The sequence below is a fragment of the Cydia amplana genome, chromosome 13, assembly GCF_948474715.1.
Source record: "Cydia amplana chromosome 13, ilCydAmpl1.1, whole genome shotgun sequence".
NCBI classification, from domain to species: Eukaryota; Metazoa; Arthropoda; class Insecta; order Lepidoptera; family Tortricidae; genus Cydia; species Cydia amplana.
The window spans coordinates 6314530-6327712 of NC_086081.1; the positions used below are offsets into that span (position 1 = coordinate 6314530).

The window sequence follows — 13183 nt, forward strand, 5'->3', positions numbered from 1 at the left end:
TAATGTAAACACGAGCTTTAAAAGGAAGCTCTCATTATATATTAACCAAAGAAGGGATCTTCCCATTTGCCTTCCTTTGATCGCCCCTCCTAATCTGCCGGATTAAGACTATCTGTTGACGTCTCACTTTTGCATAATTATTCGGTTTATCAGAGGAAAAAAATCAATTTCTGTGTGTTTCTTGCACGGAGTGACGCGATTATGAGTTAGGGCCCATTTTGCGAGTTCTCGCATCGTCTAAATGAGCCCTTAGTTGAGGGTGAAATATTAATTTTATTACAACCGGTAGTTGCTGATATAAAGCAATACATATCTGCGAGACCGAGCTTTGCTCGGAAGATATTGGAAAAAAAACCAAAAATGCGCGTTTTCCCAGAGATAAGATCTAGCTAGATCGATTTATCGCCCCCGAAAACCCCCATATAGCAAATTTTATCGAAATCCTTAGAGCCGTTTTCGAGATCCCCGAAATATATATATAAATATACAAGAATAAAGTAATATAGTCTAGTATACCTTTACTATCTTGCCTTTTAGCTTACTTAATGGATATATTCCTTACTGACCTAAGCACTTTAAAATTTCAGCCCAGTCCTGAAGCCTCTACCTACGTCCTCTTTGTAATGTTAATGCCGCATAATGGACAGATAATTTATTCTTTACTTTCAAACTCAAAGAGCTGAGTGAAAAGAACAAACTTATGCGTAACTCGTAAGAACGAACTTTTATATTTTCTGTCTAACCTACATTTTGAAGGGACGACCATCGACCATACCTGCGATTTGACACAACTTTCCGTTACGAGTATTGTGTTGTATGTTACTGGGTAAAGACTGCGTCAGTGGTAGATAAGTTGTCGTAACTTATATCGCGTTATCAAATAATAAGTTGACAGCCTAGACTTACAAAGTAATTGATATTGGTGTAATAAAATTCAACTTTCGCTCGTCGCAAGGTATTAAGCGCGTAATAAGCACCGATGGATATCACAACCCGCACTTCCCGTAGAAAGTGTACATTTCCAGTATGACATTAGCGGGGGAAACTCGCCTTCCCGCTGCCCACGCGACTTGTTGAGGGATCCGATTATTGTTATTGCACTCGGTGAGAAAGTGAGGACATGGATAAAGTTAACTTTATAGCATTCTGTTGTTTTAGTAGATTCGTAGCTCAGTTTTTTACATACGCAACGCGAATCCTAAGAGATACAATATAGGGAGACCGAGCTTTGCTCGGAAAACATATAAAAACTCGCATTTATATGCGCGTTTTCCTACAGATAAGACCTAGCTAGATCGATTTTTCGGCCCCGAAATGCCCCGTATGCCAAATGTCGTCGAAATCGTTAGAGCTGTTTCCGAAATATATATACATATGTATAAATAAATATACAAGAATTGTTCGTTTAAAGGTATACGATATACTTAAGCTACTTTAGTAAAAACTTGGCAAACGTCTTCGATGGGTTATACTTATATGCTATTCGAACTCAAGGAAATTAATATAACTTTCAAGTCTAAAGCCGATTTTAGGATTTCAGCTGAGAAGCGCTTGCGTTTCGAAATATCATGATCCCGTGGGTGTCGTGAGAGTTCAACAGAAGGATTATTTGAAAGGCGATGTGGGCGATGCGATATCATCCTACAATATCGCATTGTTCACGTCATTGTGTGCTTTATGTGGTCTTTGATATACTCTTACCATAGACGAGTAAAACAAGGAGACTGACAATGTCATTACACAATGGTGTTCCTTCGATATTATAGTGTGTCAAAGGACTGTCTCATTTCAAACATAGACGGAGAGAATCATACTACGATCTTTGTCTTACACACCACCCAAAAGAAAAGAATGAGTATAGTTTTTTTGTTCCTATTTACTGACAAATTAGTTTGACCAACTATACACATCTCCGTCTATTGAACGGCAGATGAGTTATTTGGCCGAACTAAATGGATAATTCTGAGACTGGATTTTAAACGACTCATTTTTCGTGAACCCAACCTGAACTCGAAAAAACTAGAGGTCTAATCTCGAAATAAAATGTATGGCACTAATACCTGCTGCGTTAGTGACGCCATCTAGTAATATGCCTGAATATATTGGATGGACATGATTTTGTATGGAAGTCAGTCTATGTGCTTTATTCGTCCATGTTTTATGAAATATATTTGTGCTTGATTCAGCTTGATACCCACATATTCTTAAGAACAAGTTGTAAACTACATATGTCGGATGATAAACCGCTTGTTTTACTACTTTGAAGGAGCTAAGACGACGTTTTCTTGTGCGGCGAGTTGTGACAATCGAGGACACTTTTATATCCATAATATAGTGACTTTAATTGCATTTGAGAAGTTTTTGATGGGTAATAATATAAGTAGGTAGTAAGTACCTACTGTAGTATTTTTCAAACAGGAGGGGTACGCTGAATAGATGTCATCTCAACTCATCTTAATACAATTTTGCGAGATTTGGCGTTTTAGGTTACAAATTTTATGGAGATGACTCTTCCTGTTTGAAAAATACTATACAACCTACCTTTTACTGTTCATGTCAATTAAAAAATATAGAGAAAACAATAATTAAAAAATATTAATGTTAATTTTATTTTTACACCTTAAACTAATATAATTTTAACGAATTAACTTATTTAAAATCGATTATAAATAAGTTAATTCGTTAAAATTATATTAGTTTAAGGTGTAAAAATAAAATAATTAAAGCTTATAATTAAAACATGTACGTGCAACGTTACACACTAAGTACTGCAATTTCATGTGTTCATTATTTTCATTTAACATGAAATACAATTAGGGCTTGCAAATATTCGAAACTTTCAGATATTCGAATATTCGACTTTTTCTGACGACGTATTCGAATATTCGAATAATTATTCGAATATTATAAAAAATAAGAAAAGGAACGAGAAATCGGTTTATTATCGTTTTATTCAAAAGCTTTTTTCACATATTGCTAAAACTAAGGATATTTGGCAGAAATCCACTTAATTGACTAGATTTATCATCCTACTATTTATAAGATGCCCACATTTATAAAAACAAGTAAAACGCCAAAATTAGACGTATTTAATATTTCTAGATAAAACTTATTATAAATGCGTCGTTGCGTGAAATAATATTACTTTAACCATCCAAACACCTAGGTATGTAAGATATTTTTTTAGTAGGTAATTATTTTCCGATTTAAATTAACTTGTAATCACTCAGAGGCCTGTAAAAAGGCCTTTAATTTCATTGTATTTTGAATATTTATTGACTTTATTTGTTTTGGCAAGTTACTATTCCTAATGGTCGGCTAATTATATAATATTGGAACATTTAAGGGAAAAAGTTAGTTGAGTACTGGGTGAATTATTCGTCAGCTAAAGGTGCATGGTTAGATTACCAAGTTGGGCAGGTTTGGTATGATTAAATTTGAGAATTGCGATAAGTGGCAAGGTTTAGACTTCAAAAATTCGCTTAACGTACGCTTGTACTGAATAAACAGAATGACCCTTTAACTTAAAACTTACGCACCGTAAAAATAACATACTTTTTGATTTCGTTTTCTTTTAAATTGAGTTAGGTTTCACTGTATTCACGAAGAGGAATACAGTAAAAATATTATTTCCTTCGTATTTGGGTACCTACCGTTCCTCATTCACTGTAAATACCCGTAAAACATACAGAAACTGTAACTACAGCGGATGACATAGATTTTTTTATAGTAATAAAAAATATTCGAATATTCGAAACCTGAGCGGCCGAATATTCGAATATCAAAACAGGTCGAATATTCGACAAATTCGAATATTCGAATATTCGAATTGCAAGCCCTAAATACAATACATAGATGCCCTAATGAATTTTCCCAAACAATTAACCTTTTAACCGCCGTAGGCTGATATATGACATGCAAAATCGGGCTCATTTCGCCGCTGTCTGAAAAATAAGACAAAACTTCGTGTAACTTCGTACCCCCCGGCGACACGAGCACGCTCGATGACGTATTCTATGGCGGTTAAAAGGTTAATAGTGTTTAACAGCAATGCTTGTTGCATGTCCACTTGTCCAGCGCATGCTTCCCAAATGTCCGGACCACCAACGTTCCATTTACGGGAGAAACTTCAATCCTACTAGCACAACATGCTTACGTACTAAATATACTAAAATAAGATCATCTTTGAAAGATGACATTTTACATAAATGATGACGCACGTACGATGCAATTATTTTATATTTTTCTCTGAAATTATGCATGTTCTACAAATTCTTCATTATTCAGAAAATGTGACCTGAAGTGTTTCCAGCATGTAAATCTAGTTAAAACGATGACTGGCAGCCTGAAAGCCTAAGTATAATTTTATATGAAGGTATATTAGGTATATTAGGGGTATTTAGGTTCAGTTCAGATATAATCGCCTTAGCGAGGCGTTGACTGCTACAGGATTATAAAGCCATATACAAAGCTGTTACAGGATTTTAAAGCTCTTTGAACGGTTCGTGTCATAATTATGTGTACATTTTTTTAACTAATTACAATGGAATAAGGTGCATAATTGATATAAACTTGACACTGACTGTACAAAATGGTAAATGCTTAAATAATTCGCGACGTTGAAAAAATTACTGAGATAATAAGGTTTGGCGAGCTGCTCTCATCCGATTTACTAAATCAGGGAGTAGAGTTCTAGGTAATAGAAATACTTAGGTAATGTAAGATTTTACCAAGTACAATGCTCTTATTTGGAAGAATATACAACATAAAACACTAAACCATTGTTATTCACAAGTTTAAAATGTCGTGTAAGTAGATTTTTCAATTTATTTTAGTAAATAATTCATCGTAAGATAGGTACGATTTAAAAATTACAAAATAATTCTACAAAAGCTAAGAAATTTCGTGCCTAAATGTCGATTTCAGACAAATTAGAACATCCCTTGGGGTTAAGATTGCGCACCGCATCGTTAATTACTTAGTTACTCCCTTCATTACCATTTGTAACTGACGAGCAGAAATCGTGATTAGAAACTATCAATCGCACACCCCTATCGGAAACAGACGTGACCTGAATTCTCGAAATTGTACTCTACCTTTTTGCACATAAGGTTAAAATTTAAGTAAAAATACAGTGCAGTGCCAGGGTCTGACTATAATGCTTCAGTGCAAGTGCAAAGTGATCAGGAGTGCCACCCGTTATCGGTTCATGGTAGAAGCGCCTCTCAATGGCACTTGAAAGTAACGTTAACGCTTAAAGTTTACGGCGCGGTTCTATCAAACAATTATTATCGCCTTTATTTTAAAGAGAGAGAGTTGAAAAGTGTCAAGAAGATTAGGTTTAGTGATGTGAAATGCGTCTTTACAGGTCGATGGGCAAAGGGAAGTGATGTGATTACAATTTTTTTTTCAACATGTGCCAGGGCAAAAAAAAAGGTTTAATAAAAACAAACAAACAAAAAATTCAATTATTGTTTTTTTTTTATTGAACAGGTTCAATTTTTAAACCTTTTAAACCTGTATATAAAAACAAGAAAGCAAATTCAACTTTTAAATAGTGGTTTAAACAAGAAAGCAAATTCAACTTTTAAATAATGGTTTCTTTAGTTGTTCGATGTGATCAAAAGCTAAGCTTGAATGTTAAAAGTATTTCGTTAAAACATCAAAATTTCGTGAGTGCGGTCATATTTACACAAAGCGACCTTAAGAACAAGAGTGGTAATTTCTCCATACAAACGTACTCGACTGTTTCCTCCGTGGGTTTTGAAGCTAGAGCAATGATTTTTTCAACACAGATTAATATTGTCAATATCTGTGTCGGACCGTTTTGCTTTTTTTGATATTTTTGTTTTTTAAGGCGCTAGAGCCCTTCAAAAATGGCCAAAATGGCCTAATTCACTATGCCGCAATGAGAGGCATGCTATTCAAAACTGACATCAATTAGTCAAAAAAGCAAAACGGTCCGACACAGATAATGTCATAATCATTTAGATTTCCAAATTTGGTTACGATTGGTTAAGTTTTGGAGGAGGAAACAGTCGAGTACGAAACCTCGATTTTTGATATTTTTACGCATGATTTTTCGCCTTGTCCTTATCGCACTAGTTTTAGGAGCCGCTTCCGTTAGCGAGACGGGTATATTTACCTAAAATATTTAAATCTTAGCTCCTGTTGGCTCTTAATAGTCCCATAGTACGCTCAATAAAACTTGTACTATTAATTGTGGGTACTAGACGACGATAAATATAATACAAAACTATATTAGGTATAGTTGGTCAAACCAAATTGTCAGTAAATAAGAACAAAAAAAACTATACTCATACTTTTCTTTTAGGTGCTATTACTAGTGTAAGACAAAGATAGCATATATGATTCTCTCTGTCTATGTGTGAAATGAGACAGTCCTTTGACAAACTATATATGTGAATACTTATATACCTACATAAAAAACATCCATAACTCAAGAACGAATATTTGTGATAAACACACAAATAAATTCCCTTATCAGGATTCATGTCACTATCAGGGTTACTACCGACTAGGCTAGGAGGCCGATATATAAACTACCAAGGAACATTGTAGAATAGGCCCCCAGTAAGCTTGTTGCAAGTGTTGCAACCCTATTTGTAACCAGAGACTCGTAACTCTCGTAACTTGTGCGGTTTCGCGTCGACCATTTCCGATGCATTCACTACTTGGAGGGATGCTCTGACAGATGCATTGAAAACATTTCCTTATATATGTAGGTACCTACTATAAATGTCGGGAAGTGCGGGATTGCAAGTCGACTCTGATAAACAGACACGTTACACGAGCATTCCTGTTCCGATCAATGGAAGAGTTTTATTCTTAAATAAAAGTACCTAGTACTATTATTTATTCTGTGATGAAAGGTAATTTACCGTAAACCGTAATAATGATATACCTACTCAGATAGCATTTCATAGTATTAAGTTTGTTACAAAATATGTTTTGCATATAGGAAACTATAGGTCTACATTATAAAAAATTCTAGCTGTTTAGCTTATTTACCTACATGTTTATAAGACTGTTTGTTTCTAAATAAAAAATAATAATAATAATAATAATTTTAGCCAAAGGCGTAAGGCGACGGCGATAAGGTCGGTTTTAGTCCAGTAACTGAACAAAATCAAGTTTCGATATTATTGAGAAAGAGAGAGAGAAATTAGAACAGTTCTTACCAGGTAGTTAAAATACTATTTTCTCTCTTCTAACGCGTGCTCTACGTTTTTGCTGTGCTTTGCACAAGGATCTATTTTTATCCTACCATCCTACACACATAAATAAACCCATTTCCAAAATTACAATTATAGAAACTTCTCATTCAAAAATCATGTAACTTAACTGGAGTGTCTGCATTGTTGTTTTTCCCCGCCAAAGTCGAGTTGTTTAAAAAATGCATTGCCTGCGTCTTTTACTGAGGCGCGATATTTGGCGGTCTATTATTACGAATAGAGTACGATATTTCTACGTATTTCAGAAAACCTTATTTACATTTCCACTAAATATATTCCAGTCCTATATGAATTCCAGGCGCTATGCCACGCGACATTTTATGCAAACTACAAAAGTGCTACAATAAATATGAAATGAATAAAACTCGAATCGATTCATCTTGATACTTGATACGTTCTGGAAATACGCTCTTTGTAGCGTTCGTTTGAATTTTTATCATCTCGTATCGATAAAATGTCTTCGGAAATATTTTGTGCCAGCTTAAAGTTATCGCGATTGTGACAAGTTTTCAGTCAGATTCGCTTTCGTATATCTAAATCAATTGTAAAAGAAAAATGGTAGCGTTGCTGGGTTTGAAAAATATTAGACAATGCGGTTTTTCTCACAATTGTATTTTAGTTAATGAAGTGTCCTTTACATTTTCATTGTAGAAAGAAAACTTTCTTTCGCAATGTATTATATTAACCTAAATCCCTTTTATGGCGTACTGAGGATTCTTTTGTGTAGGGAAATAACAGCGGAGCTCTCGGGGCAGTGACTAAATGAAGAAAAACAAAAGCCGACCATTAGGGTTGGCACCGGCCTATGACAAACAATGCCACACAAACATGGCGGCCTAGGGTTGTCCGCGAAAGTGTAATCCTAATTAAGTGACTCGAAGAAATAACAAGCAAATAATACGGAGGAAAACGAAGTTTATTTTGAAAGCTACTTAGTAGCGACACTTTACTAAACAAATATAATTCATCGTGTTCATAAATTACGTGTTATGATTGTCTTGATAGATTAAGTATGAAAAATAGTGTTTGTATTGGTATTTATGTAGTACATACCTATTTGGTATATTATTATGTTTAATTAGTAAAGAAAAAAAATGCTTGTACAAATTCCGTCTAAGGCTCTTTATCGCTATTTCGAAATGCGATCATTTCTCCTTCTGAATCAAATATACAAAAGTCCTGTAATTTTCAAATACAACGGGAACCCTATCTGGAGCGAAGGAAATACCTTTTTTCCTGTAGCGGGCAAGGAATGTGCAATTAATCTCCTGATTCCGGGCCTTGTGAGTAAATAATCTGTTGCTTTAGTGTGGTGTGGGCGAGGCTTGATTGTAACTACGCTGCGATTATGTTTGTACTTCATGGCCTTTTAACATTATGTGACAATAAACTTGATAACGCTTATAATTGTGTCACATTATGTGACAATAAACTTGATAGCGCTTATAATTGTGTCACATTTTTTACGGTGGGAGATTTTGGATCATAGTCATCTTTAAAATCTTAGCTTGAGTACTTAGACACAACATTCAGGACGTTAACACAATAATTCAATTCTAGACTTAGGTACAGTCAGCATCAAATAAATGGCGATAGTCAAAGTGGCCAAATACATCGTAACACACCTTTGTTACCACAGAAATAAGGATACGTTTCGATATATTTAGCTACTTTGGCCATCAAGGTACTTTTAAAATTAGACTTAAAGAGTAATGTGATGTGGCTGATGTGTAGCAGTTTTCATTATTTTCCTACCATCACATTTCACACGAACAATGTTTTTCTCGTCAATATCGAAGCGCTCGATACTCATGCATATTAAGAAATTCTGCCAACCCGACACCAAATTATTCATTAAAGCTCCACCTGTTACTGTGTTGGCTTCGAATATGATGTTTTAATTAATTGCGTGGGTCGTCATCCCGTCCTGTCCGTGTAATTTCTATAGCGACGCGACCGCACGCGAGTAATCTCTAGAAAACCAATGTAAAGGTATCTCGAGATCCCTTGGTACAATTCTATATCCAAAAGGCCTCTAACACTGGTCTCTCTGAACTTTCCTCTCGCCCGTTCTCGCTGAGCGGCTACAATGACGCTCCTGTAATGACCACGGCGTCATATGAATATGACCGAATGTGACGCGATGATTTGTCGCCGCCTTTGGGACACATGATACGATTAGATTTATGGGATCCTTTCCGTAGGCAGGTATCAAATTATATAGGTACCTACGAGTCGATGCTCCTATAAAACACTATTTTTGTTCGCTTGGCTGTTGTCAGATTTGAGCATCTTACTTTACATCCCTGGAGGAAAAACAATACCACATTCACTCTGGCTTAAGTACGAGGGATATGTTTGACATAGAGCCATTGATATACGATGATTTGGAAGTTTTTTCTTAGCTTTTCCGTGATATTTCAGCATATTGCTTGTAGTTTATTCAATCTTGTACATATTTGAACATTACAAAATATGGACAGTAGAACTATTTTAAGCACTTTGTTATGTGGTCGTAAGTTGTATTTAACTGGGTCATAGAAAATTGAATTTTATTTGGCATATAATAGGGTTTATCTTTGCATGGGTCGCCGAGCTTGGGCCGACGAAACAGGCGGCATAGGAGTCAACTTATTCGCGCGGTTGACTAACAGCACCGACGGCTTAGCGGTATAACGTTAGACTTGCGATCGGATGGACGAGGGTTCCAATCCCGGTGGCAAAAGATGATGATCTTTTTCTATATTTTTAAGGAAATTCACCTTACTATTATTGATGCATACCATTCGGCAAGTCATTCCAGCCAGCCTATTATGGATAGCTTTATCCATCTTTATCCACGTGATAAAAAAACTGTCACTGTTTAACACCGTGGGAAAGAAAGTGACGGACACCGTTTTATCACGCTGTCACGTAGACAAGAACGACCATCATATCCGTACAGCTCAAGTCTTCGAAAGATAAACACGTTTGTTGTGCAAATAATGTATCCGCCATAGCAATAGATATTGCAAATGTAAAACTAGATGCAAAATGCAATTTAAAGCAAATTATAAGGAAATGATAAACATTATTTATTGTTTTGTTTGTGAGTGACATTACAGCGAAGGGGTAAGTGCTAGTGGCTAAGCAAACACTCAGACAAAGTACATTTTTAATAAAATAATATCTATAAAAGGTGACCGGCATCATAGTTAAAGTTAATCCTTTGTTTTAGCCTATGGACATGCCCTTTAAGATCGGTTTTAAGCACCGTCTCGAGCTTAGCATAGCACCAGTATTTACGCTAGCCGGCGTACTTTCGGATTAGCAGGAATCCCCAACCGTCGAGGTTTAAATTCCTCTTGGCGTCCAACACTTAGTTTTAACTTAAATATAAGCAATCTAGCATTTAGTGTACTTGTGTGTTTTATTATAGTTTATATATTGGTAACCGGCGTTTCAATCATTATTCCCTGGCTTCAACACTTAACAACTTGCTCTTACGTATACGTCAAGTGCTTATATTTACTACGCTACGCGTAATAACCCTATACATATTAAAATCCAGCTAACTTTAACATGAGTGTCAACTCCGCGTCATTGCGACAACGTTATTACAGCGATTTTTCATCGGAACCGTTATTCTCCGCAACGATCGAACACGAGCTTCGTCAATCACAAACCTCTAAAAACGACTTTAACACGGTTGAAAAAGGTTTAAACTCAAATGTAGCAAAGTCATATTAAAAGGCAAAGCTGTTGTGGCCACTGGTACGAATTTGTAAACGAAATCCATCAAGCGATCGTAAATCTACTGACAGAATACGACAGCCTACAGTTTTCATTTACTAACAAGACCGAATCATTTATGTATCTCGGAATATGTGTTTCCATTCGAATATTCGAATGCAAAAAGTATCAGATAGAGATAGGCCCAAAAGCACCTGCAAAAAATAACGCGGTGAACTGGCAACATTCCGCAAATTACGGACATACATAGACACATCGCGTAGCTTCCTATTACTATTTGTCCTTTAATTCAATTTTAACTTTACTGCCACGGCGTACGGTTCAGTTTATTAATGTTAAATTGCATTAAGTAGGAGATTTCTAAAGTGATTTTTCACCGAGTAAACGCAGTCGGTGTTGCCATCAGCCGTGCAGAGGTTTTTAATTAATACGGCGTCGGCTGTGGCCCGGGAATAAATCTTAGTTAATGTCCCTTTGGTCTGGTCAGCGCCCCATGTGTCTACGCAAACCTTCCCTGTAGCTGTGGTCGGATATTTATTTTTTATGATGTCGGCTTGTATATGGTATAAGGAATATATATTGCTTTACATTAATCTACAGACAATTATTGTTAAATTCATAGACAGTCAATTTCATGTCATTCATATGAAGGTAAGTTACAGGGCCTCAGTGTATCTTCGTATCTACCATTGTAAAAAGCTCCAACAAAGTAGGCGCAATGTAGACGACTACAGGCTAGTTTAAATTGAATTGGTTACATTTACTTGCGAAATAGAGTATCCTATAGGTATATGTGCCTGACCGCAGTAAGATGAGGTGGAGTGGAATACTGAAGTTCCCAAATTTGAGCGCGACAGGTGGTAAACTTTGCCGTCTCTCGGGTTATTAGACACACGTAGGTACAGTTTGCCATTTAATTAAAATGTTGTTTGGCATAGCTCCAACTCAAGGTCATAATTATGTTAGTCTGAGTCATAACGCTACGATACACAACGGTATATAAGTAGGGTGTGGCACAAATCTGGTTACAAAAAAGTGAACCAGTACTTTTTCTGCATAATTGGTATATACAATATATACATCGGTACCGCCGTATCAGGTTTTAAGTCTTCGTAAGATATCATTCAAGAGTCTTTTTTTATTGTTTCAGAAATGCGACGTTCCTCGAACCTCACCTGCAAGGCGTGAGACGGCGGGACAGTAGGAGCTCAGACTCGGAGCACGATGAGCGCTCCACGGAAGACGACGAGCGGTCCCTCATCCGGAGCTCGCCCCGCACGCGGCTGCCCCCTCCCCCGCCCCCGCCGCCCGATGACGAGCCTCCCCCGCTGAAGCCCAGGGAATTCTTCGAGAGACTCCAAAGCCAAGCGATGCGTGAGGCGCAAGAGCGCAAAAGGAGGGATCTATCGCTGAAAGGGAGCCAAGTGTTCCGGCCGGTCGACGCTGATGATAGTCTTGGGGACAGTTTAAGTCAGGTTAGTTTTGAGATATTGGTACTTACAAAAATTTGCTAACTCACCACGGATTGACCTGAGTCCCTCGTGATGAAAAGTGACGATAGGGCCAAAAAGTAGGTGTGGCATGTGATCTCGAAATATGTAAACTGTATAAACTATATTGATTGCCATTACTTTTCGTATACTTTTTCGCTACGAGGGGCACGCTTACTATCGTGCACGTTTGGAGCGTGCGTTCCGGGATCTCTGGTAACTGCTAGCTAGGATTAAGGAAACCAGACGAGAACTAATGTACCTGTTGGCATGTTCTTACAAATTTATTTTCTGCGGTTAAAATCAACTGTTAGTTAGGAGTATAAAATCCTCTCTTAAATAGTTTAAAAGTTGTAAATCGCGGGCCTGGAACTTTATTCTCTGATCTAGACTAATGAACCGCATCGCTCTCCGGTCTTGTTCAGTTTTTAGTTTCGCAAACTTTTCTACGAGTTCTTTTCGTTGTGCCGTTTCGCTATTTGCATTACCGAAACGGAATATTTACAGCGATCTCATTTCCGAAAGTTTGTTTGACGTAGGTACCAAAATTTTATTGAAAATATAATTATACGAATTCTCCTTCACACGAACAACACAACACCATATGTGAAAGTGTAACACACTGAAAATGTATGATGAATTTGTTTCTGAATACTATCCCAGAATCCGCGAAGAATATCGGGCTGAAATTAGATTTGGTCGTTT

The 13183-nt window shown here is 36.7% G+C and overlaps 1 protein-coding gene across 10 annotated transcripts in view; it reads left to right on the plus strand.

Annotated features, from left to right (window-relative positions):
• The window catches only part of LOC134653399 (protein sprint), a 271300-nt gene that overhangs the window by 218732 nt on the left and 39385 nt on the right, over positions 1-13183 (plus strand). For all 10 annotated transcript variants that reach the window (XM_063508739.1, XM_063508736.1, XM_063508738.1 and 7 more), the window contains one exon: positions 12139-12463. In XM_063508739.1, the coding sequence (XP_063364809.1) occupies positions 12139-12463 (325 nt within the window). The remainder of the gene's footprint in view (positions 1-12138; positions 12464-13183) is intronic.